At 38.6% G+C, this 10,085-nt stretch overlaps 1 protein-coding gene across 3 annotated transcripts in view; it reads right to left on the bottom strand.

Annotated features, from left to right (window-relative positions):
• Positions 1-3,484: 3,484 nt before the first annotated feature.
• The window catches only part of ELOVL7 (ELOVL fatty acid elongase 7), a 69,319-nt gene continuing 62,718 nt past the window's right edge, over positions 3,485-10,085 (bottom strand). For all 3 annotated transcript variants that reach the window (XM_082457383.1, XM_082457382.1, XM_082457384.1), the window contains 2 exons: positions 8,044-8,180; positions 3,485-6,215 (listed from right to left, as the gene is read on the bottom strand). In XM_082457383.1, coding sequence (XP_082313509.1) covers positions 6,006-6,215; positions 8,044-8,180 — 347 coding nt within the window. In that variant the 3' untranslated portion in view covers positions 3,485-6,005. The remainder of the gene's footprint in view (positions 6,216-8,043; positions 8,181-10,085) is intronic.

Below are 10,085 nucleotides of genomic sequence, written 5' to 3'. Positions count from 1 at the left end.
GGGAGAACTATCTCTCCTTTGTGTCCCTACGTTATGCAGATTAAAAACCACCACTTTTGCAGCTGGAACACTTGACTTGTTTACATGTTTGTCTCCCTCTATCCAAGTGTAAATCTCTGTGGGGATTGCTACTATTTGACTTGTTTTTTATGCTCGGTGTCCAGCACAAAACCTGGTACATACTAGGTATTTAACAAACTGTTGGGACTTTCCTGGTGGCGTAGTGGTTAAGAATCTGCCTGCGAATGAAGGGGACACAGGTTCAAGCCCTGGTCTGGGAAGATCCCACGTGCCGCGGAGCAACTAAGCCCGTGCGCCACAACTACTGAGCCCGCATGCCACAACTACTGAAGCCCTCACGCCTAGAGCCCATGCTCCACAACAAGAGAAACCACTGCAATGAGAAGCCCACACACCACAACAAAGAGTAGCCCCCGCTCGCCACAACTAGAGAAAGCCCGCACGCAGCAACGAAGACCAAACACAGCCAAAATTAAATAAATAAATTTATTAAAAAAAAAAAAACTGTTGTTGAATGAATGAATAAGTCAGTAAAAAGTGAGCAGAGGAAGAGAACCTGTAACAATAGCAAACACCTATTTGGTGCTTCATGCATTCATTCAATACAAATTTTTTGAGTTCCTGTAATACACCAGCCATTGTTTTAGGCACTTGCAGTGAATAAAACGGACAAAAATGTCTACCCGCAAGGAGGTTATTTTCTAATGAGAAAGACAGTAAATAAACAATATAAATAATAACTAAGCACACTGTATAGCATGTTAGAAGGTAGTAAGAGCTGTATGGAAAAAAAGAGAGAGCAAGGCAAAGTGAGGTGCCAGTTGCAATAGTAAACAGGGCAGGCAGGGCCTGCCTCATTGAGAAAGCGAGATCTGAGCAAGGATTGGAGGGAAATTAGGGGTTTAGCCAAGGGCAAGAGCCCCCGAGGCAGAGGCAAAAGCTAAACCTTGAGGCCTAAGATGGGAATGTGCCTCGTACAGTCCAGTGAACACAAGGAGGCCAGTGTGGCTGGGCCAGAGGGAGTCAAGTGGGAGATGAGGACTGAGGGGCAATGGCAGGGGAGACAGACCATGGAAGGCCTTGTAGACCATTGTAGAGACTTCGGCTTTTTCTCTGGGTGAAATCATATGCCATTGGTGGGTTTTGAGTATAAGTGTGACATGATCAATTTATGTTAAGAGATGACTTTGGGTGCTATGTAGACAATGCATTGTAGAGAGGCAAGGGCAGAAGCAGTGAGTCAGAGAGGAAGCTATTTCAGAAATCCAGGCCGACATGATGAGGGCCCAGAAGTGGTCAAGTTCTGGTGCTACTTTAAGAGGAAGCCTTTGATGCTGAGTGAGAAAGAGGAGTTGAGGATGACTCAGGTTTTTGGTCTGAACCAGAAGGAAGGCGCTGCCCTAAAAGTTTTCCCTGTATTAACTCATCTAATCTCCACAATGAACTGATGAGGGAAGTAGTGCCAGGGTTCCTACTTTCAGTGGGGACACTAAGACAGAGAGGTCGTCCGGGTCACACAGTTCGTAAGTGACAGAGCCAGGATCTGACCAGGTGGCTGGTTCCAGAGTCAGTGCTCTCAGCCACTGCACCAAGCTCCCCTCCATGAAAGCAGCCTAGCTGGATAAAAGGTTCTTATAGTCGGTCAAAATGCAAAAAGACCAAGGGTAATTCTCTCATCTGGGCAAAACTATTTGGGCCTGAAGTAGGATATTTGGCACGATAAAAAGAAAGAAAGGAAAAGATTCATGGGCACAATAACACAAAGCAAGCAGAAGACACGCTGACCAAGACGCGTGTAGCTTTTAAGATAGAAGGCAGCAGGTCTGCACTCACGGCCTTCACATTCAGGTAGTCAGATGCTTACATCATGCTTACTGAAGTTGTAAGTACTAAGCACAGAATGTCCCCTTGGGCAGCCTGGGCACTTGAAGCCAATACTACCTTGTACCAAGCCTTCTCTTTTAGTAACCAGACTGTCCCCTAAATTAACTGAATCCTGTCGGCTTTAGAATATACACAAGGTACAGCAATATTTTCAAAATGCTGCAGCTTAAATATAGGCACAAATGCTCTTTTAGATGATAAGGGTGTTGCAGTTTGTAAAGATTGTTGGGCCATATGTGCAAGTACAGGCTGACCTGATACCAGCTGTCAGTGAAAGCCGTGACCACACCCAGCTAGCCACATAAAAGTAAGAGCCCTCTGGTCTTCTCTCTGGGGCAGGCTGGTGTAACAGGACATGTTGTGAGCCTGCTGCATTGTGACTGCATCTGCTGGAGATGTCTAGAAAAACTTTTGTCCCCACCTCCTCCCCAGTCAACACATACACTTACGTCCTGAAGTGGAGGTACCAAAACCCTTGGTCTCTCTTGGGTAAGGATCCACCTTCTTTTCCTCCCCACTCAAATCTGGTAAATCTGTATTCTTTGTGCTTATGTTACTTCATATTTTCACCAGTTACTACAGAAGGCTTTTAAATACATTATCTCATTTAAGCCATACAACAATCCAGCAAGGAGAACTTGTACTATTATTCTCATTTTACAGATGAAGAAACAAGCTGAGAGAGATTAACTGGCTTGTTCAAGGTCACTTGGCATCTAATATCCATGCCTCACAGCTTCAGATTCAGCCTCCTTTCCACACTCCCACACTGCTTCTCTGAACCGTGCAGCACATCTCATCCTTGGTCCATCAGTCGTCAGATTCAACTCTCCCATCAGAAGCTCTCTCACATCAGCCTCTTTCTTTCCAGTCACACATTCTAGCTCTCTTTCCCTCACCCTAATCAACTAATTTATCTCTGTCTTTAGTGTCTCATGCCTCCACCCCACCCTACCAGGTGACTCTTCTTAAGGTACCACTTTGGTCATACCTCTCCTCTCCCCCAAATCTTTGAATGCTCCTATTTGCCTGGGGCATCAAGGGCGGATGCTGCAGCAGCACATCTCCAGTGTCAGAGCCCTCCTCCCTACTGGCCTCATCTCTCTGTGACACCTACAGGATGTCTCACTCAATTTGGTCTGTTGGCCATTCCCTTCACTTTCCTAATGCTTTCCTTCCCCTGGGCCTTGAGTTGTTATTTCTTTTCACTTAGAACACCTTGCCCACTAACCCACTCCCCATTTTGACAACATGCACATCTTAAATACATGACCCAAATTTAAATACCTTCATGGAGCCTACCTGCTTGCTAAGTGCCACGACTTTCAATCGTATGGCACCAATCATATACTTCTCTGTAACATAATCTCCTCTGGCAGCCTGCAAGCTCCAGGAGGTCCCAACTATGCAGCAGGCATCTTTGTATTTTGTATCACTCTAATGTCTAGCACAGGGCTCTGAACATAACAAGTGTACAACAAATGTGTAAAATGATTTGGTTAAATGAATATTCATATTAAAAACCATCTATCCATGCAAACATATGCAGTTAGATTCCAAAATGAAAGACACACACATGTACATGTGATACCACAAATTTATTATAATACACACACCAAAAACCAAACCCAAACTTTGACAGTATCCACAGAGTTTTCCATAGTCGTTAAAAGTAGTTAACAGAGATAAGGGATAATTGAAGAAATGTAACATCATAATCTTATAATTTATGTAACAATGTAGTCTGCTCAATTAAGAATTCTACTCAAGACTTTAAAATGGCAATGTCCCACAGATAATTAAAATTTTACATTTGCATTTATTTGTAATATAGATATAGGTTCTAAAGGATTCATAGAGCTTTATGTCATAAGCCAGATTTTGCAGCTGGCCTTTTTATTTGTTAGGTAAGCAAACCCAAAGGCAAGGAAGTCCTGAAAAGTGGGATGAAACTCCAACAGAAACTCTATGTGACCCACAGAGCTGTTTAATAAAACAATGCCCATCCAATCCTACATCCAGTGATACCCATTCTACTCTGCTGATGTTCATACGGAGGTTACCTCTGCCAGCTGTGATTTCTTTTCATGTAACATTCTAGCTCTCCATTCCTATTCATATAATGTAGAATGTGATTCTGTCACATGTTGCTGTTAGTTTACAGGCACAGCAAACATTTTAAAGACTTTTTAAAGGGAGACAAGGAGGGGTTGTACAGTGCAGGGCAGAAAGTATGCAAGAGAAGAAACAAACTCTCCTGTTTTCTCTTCTTTTAGTTTTGCTTCCTTTTGGTCTTTACCCTACTGGGGTCTTTGGGAATTGTGCGTAACAGCAACAGATGTGTAACAGCATCTACCATACCTCCTCATTTTAGCACAGGCTGGATTTGAAGAGAAAAATAGGAAAACACTTAAGGAACCCTGAGACTTTCACAGAGAAATAAATTAGGGCTGCTGTTTCTTTTAGCTTTGCTCTCCTGTTTTTTACTATTTATTAAAGAAAAATGAAATCTCCCCTTTTTCAACCCTCAAATTCTCATATTGTAAGCAAGTGAAATCACTAAAGGCAAATAACCTTACTAATCTGCTGAGTGTGAAGAGAAAAGGCCATGGTACAGATTAATGGATTAGGAGGGAGACACCTAACTCTAGGAGTTTACAGTTGGTTAAAAACTCAGGCTTTGTTGTACAATAAGTATCACTGTGTGTTACACAATTACTGGGGTACTAATTGCTTATAGTCATACAAGCATAAGCAATCCTTCAAAATCAAGTAAAATAGAACAAGAAAAAAAACACTGTGGAAAAATTCAGAAATGTCCAAATACTGCTGTTTCTTGGGCAAAACTCTACTGATCAGTAGCTGGGTTCTCCAACAAGAAAATATGACTTTTAGAAAGTAGCAATTTTAAAGAAACGAGAGCTATGCAAAATGAATTTCAGTCCCTCATTATATAGTTTATAAGTTTGAAAAAAAGAATTCCAGGCTGTTAATTAATTCATAATTCTGGAAAATGCTTTTCCATGCAGTGAATCTATAACAATAACTATTATACAATCTCTCTCTTGCTTGTTCTCGTTATAAGAGAGACCCTTATCACCAAATCTTCCCTGGATAATCTCTGTGCCACCATTTGCTTCCAGTTGCTTCACAAGCCACTCTTAACCCATCCCTGGGTGGTCTAAAATCATTTCATGTGTGCCAATGATATGAACATTTACACATCTAACCAATATATATTTAACCAAGATAATCCTTTAAACCATGATATGAGAAAGTGGCATTACAGTACTACAGACGACTATTTTTTCCATTGACAAATTCACCTCTTTCCCGAAATATACAAAGTTCATTGCAAAACAGTAATAGCAAAGTGTTCATTAAGCCATCAGAACAAATCACCTTGTTTTCAAAACAATAACTTAACCGTCGTTTCAAGTGCATCAATGTACTACCCTAAAGGATTGTCACTTTTAAACAGTTTACACAACAAAAGCGTTGTGAGGAAGTCTTACAAGCAAAACTGGTGCCGGCTACTCAAGAGATCCATTAAAAATTACCATTAGTGATTTTAAATGATAACTGATCAAAAATACACTTAACGTTCACCCTATTAGCTCTTTAGAATGGGAATTTAAGTTTAGAGTAAATACAGTGTCTTCTGAATATAGTCAACAAGCAACAAAGCCAGAGCCCACAGTTAAAGGTTTCCAGACCCGACAGAAGGAATCTACTGTACGGCATGAATCTCTGTCCGTGCTCAAAATATCTAACGATATTTTTCATCTATACTGGACTTCTTTGAAGAGTACTATACTGTTTCACATCCTTCTTTCAATCTAACAAAATGTGTTAAATAAAACCTTTAGATTAGGTTTAAAAGCAGCTGAAAAACTGGCTGCTTTAGGCTCTAATTATCAGAAGACTGTTATCTGGGAGCTTTGGGCTCTCAAATATCAGAAACCCCAATAACTTATCATAAAAATACAAGCTCTTGGTTTTGAAAAATATACAAAATGCACTGCACATGGAAATATCTCTTGATTGTCAAGGAAGACAAGATATCAGTCTTATTCATAGATTTATGCTGTGCTGGGATTTCAGTGATCTTTGTTTTTGCAGACTCCATTTTTCACTGTTTTGGGTAGCCTCTGACCTTTGGTGTAAGCACGGTACCAAAAATGGAGAAAGAGCAGCAGAAAGATGCACCCGTAACTCATGATGATGTACAGAAAGACTGGAAACTGGTACTTGCAATCCTCCATGAAAAAGAACTGGCCTATGTGTATCGTGACAATAACGAACTGGACCTAACGGATGGAAGAATGAAAAGTATTGTTTAGCTACGAAGAGTCACAATGGAGCAATTATTTAATGCATTCTTTGTCTGCTTATGTTTAAACACTCTCCAACCACATCTAGGCTACTGTTGGACAGGGAATTTTATCTTTCAATCTAGCCTCTATGGGAGTGACAGTGGGTGGAACAATGTCAAAATGCAGATGGGAATTTGGAACCACTATTCAGTCCTGCCAAAGGGCACAGCTCCAGGGGGAGCTATGTAAATGTCCCTGGAGCAGGGCAGTGCAGCAGCCCTTTCACACTCAGAGAACCATCAGTCTCTGACTTGAGTCCTTGACTGATGAAATGCATACAGGACCACTACCTTATGGCCTAATTTTCTAGGGCAGTTTGATTTCAAACATTCTGTACTGTTGTTAGACTGGATATTTCCGTTGGTGGGGAGGGGAATAAAAACATTCTTATTAGAGCCTGGCTTATTCTGTAGGAGCCAAAGCATCGCTAAGTCCTCATATCTGCCACCGGTCCTCCACCGTCATAGATAAAAAATACATCCTATCTGCCAACTGCAGCAGAGAATCTGCAAGGGGTGAGAGAGCATTGGTGACCCTCCTAGTGATGCCCAAAGGCTCTGTGTTCTAGAACATTTTACACAGTCTTAAAAGGGACATGTTTTGGGCTAACATCCAGATTTTTTGGATATTTTTTTTCTCATGATTAAAAGGCAACATGCGTTCTGTGGAAATTTGGGAAAATAAAAATCTATACATAAAAAAAATAATGATTACCCACAATCTATCCTGTTATAACCATAGTTAAGATTTTCACATTGTTCCTGTTATAATCATCAGCTTTCCCTGCATTATCTTAAGGAACTTTTAGAACATTCCTGTGCAGTAGATACAATTATTCCTCTCATTTTGCAGACGAGAAAATGAAACCTTAGAAAGCGTAAGCAGCATCCTCAACATTCTATGCAGGTGTGTTTGTGTAAATATTATCAACATATTTGAAAAAATAATGAACAACATGTATTCTTTTGCTATATAAGTATTTTTCCACATTATTAAAAAGTTTCTACAACATTTAAGAGTATGTTAAGTGAAAAAAAAGCCTGATACAAAATTCTACATGCAGTATAGATGTTCTAATTTCTCTGCAATGAGGATATATTACTTTACAATCATAAAAAATGCTTAAAAGGAAAGGACTTGTGAATAATTTTCATGACTTTGTAATATTCCTAAGCAGGAATTAAAATAATTTACTTCTTCATTTCCTTACGGTTGGTTATTTAGGGTGTTGTCACTTTTGTCAATATGTATATTATACCACCATTCTACACCTTTAATTCCCACAGTACTTATACTAGTTGGAGGAAGAATAGACTTATAAATGTTAGGACTAGATAGGCAGGCACACAGAAAGGCTCATAATCCTCTCAAAGTTACATTCCCTCAAGGTCATTTAGATCTAGAATATGGAATGTCTAACTTCTAATTTAATATTATGTATAATGAGGTTCACATAATTTTGAACATAAATATTTTTATTTTATATAAATGCATAAAATAGTATAAAGATGGTATAAAGATACACACGCTAGTTTAATTGTCTGAGCCTCTTGGCTACCAAATATGCTTTGCTTTCAATAAAGTTCCTGACAAAAGTTCACATAACAAAGAAAGGACAATGATGGGATGCCATAAGAGGCCAGACAATTTATATCCCTGTGCTTTGTAAACTTTGCTCTTTAGTTAGTATCCTCATTCGTAAGGAAGACAAGGGACTCCAGTTTAGTTTCGTATCTGGTTTTAAAGAAAATTAATTACTCACAAGCTGTAATGATGTCAAATACTTTTTCCACCACAAATACTTCTGGTAGGCTGGCCCCAATGCACACAGTCCATAGTAGGAATACATGACCACATGTACAGCTGTATTTAGAAAGGCATGGAATGTTCCCAAACCACCTGGAAAAAAATATTGTAAAATAGGGGCACCGTTCCTTAAAATGAGACATATTTTTGTCTGAACTGAAATTTTAGTATAATTATTTCTTTAATTTTAGTAGGAAGACAGATATATACGAAATATCACTCTTGTTAAATAGCTATAAAATTAGAGGGAGCTGGATAATACATCCAGTTAGTAAAACTAAAATACAAATCTTGTAAAATAAATTAGCATGACTTTATTCTGTGATATCTTAACCGTAAAATAGTCTTCTGATTTGGGTTTACTTTAACAAACCAAGTTGACTTCCTTTTAAATATAATATATTGCTAAGTAATAGTAATCAAATTCATTTTTAGTGAGAATTAACATATATAAAGCACACAAAGTACACCAATCTTAAGTGTACAACTTGATGATTTTTTACATATGTACACACCTATGTCACCACCGCCAAATTCAAGACATAGAACATTGCTGATGCCACATGAAGTTCCCGTGTGCCCCTTCCAAGAATGTACACCTCCCAATGTAACTTTTATTCTGCCTTCCAGCATCAACTATTAGTTTTGCCTGTTATAAAACTTCATATAAATAGAATTACACAGGATGTATTCTTTGTGGCTACATTCTTTCAGTCAACATACTGTTTTTAAGATTCAACCATGTGATTGCCTTTTTATTGCTGTGTAGTATTACGTGATATGAATGCATCACAATGTATCCATCCTCCCATTAAAAGACATTTGTGTTGTCTTCAATTTGGGTTATTATGAATAAAGCCTCTAAGAATATTATTTTACATAACATTGTGTGGAATCAAATTAACTTTTTCCATTCTCAATAGTTTTCCATAAATACTTTTAGTGCCACAATTTTTTTTTTTTTTGGCCGCACTGCGTGTGGCATGCGGAACTTCCCTGACCAAGGATCAAACCTGTTCCCCTGCAGCATGCAGTGGAAGCGTGGAGTCTTAACCACTGAACCACCAGGGAAGTCCAAGTGCCACAAAATGTTGGCAGTAAAACCACTGGCTTTCATTACCAAGCTGTGCTAAGTTTGCTCTAATTAATCATTGTTTTTCCAAAATAAACATTAATTGTTAAATCATCTTTCCTTACTGCTTCTATTTGACTGTTATCAATTGTGCCTTCCTATCCTGGTTTTCCTCTTCTAATTTCACCACATCTCCCACTGATCACTTTCAATTTAGAATAGAAGAAAAGGACCCTGGGGGGAATACAAGCAAAGATTGTTACAATTGTCTTTAGCTGGATCAGTAGTACAGTGGAAGGGGTAACAGAGTGTTCAGCTGATCGTAGGGAAAAGAACCAAAACTCTTCCCTAGTGTCTCTTTCCTAAGATGCACAATCTTGAAGAATCTTCATTCTCTATGCACAGCCTGATTCAGCTTAGTAATGCTGACCTAGAATTTAAATATTTCTCCAAAATATGCTATTTTATTTATTCTAATATTCTTTAATTTCAGAAATTAAGCAAAACCTCACAGATTTGCCTAACTATGTTAGAGGAAGGACTGAATTCATGAACACTATGAGTTATAGAAAGTTTAAAGCAAAATACAAATTTATTACTTCAACCACAATCTTCTAAGGAGAAATGTCATAAAAACTGTTTCATGGAAGAAATAATTATTTTTTTAAAAAATCATTCATAATTGCAGCAATGCTAGATTCTTCTAAATACTACCACTGCCAAAGTACACCCTTAAAATAACCTGTTTTAAATAATTACTTTTAAGTAGTTTAAATATTCCCCTAAAGTCTCTTTTATGCTATACTGTGCTTCATAAACTTTCCTCTCCTAAATAAGGAAATCAAATTTCAGCTAATCCTGTAATTATCACAAATTTCAAGTCAGAAGAAACTGAATTAATGAAGCTTATTAACAACCTCCCAGCT

Source organism: Balaenoptera physalus (genome assembly GCF_965194825.1).
Source record: "Balaenoptera physalus genome assembly, chromosome: 3".
In the NCBI taxonomy this organism is placed as follows: Eukaryota; Metazoa; Chordata; class Mammalia; order Artiodactyla; family Balaenopteridae; genus Balaenoptera; species Balaenoptera physalus.
Note: the sequence above shows the minus strand (reverse complement) of the source record. Positions and strands in the feature narration are given on the sequence as shown.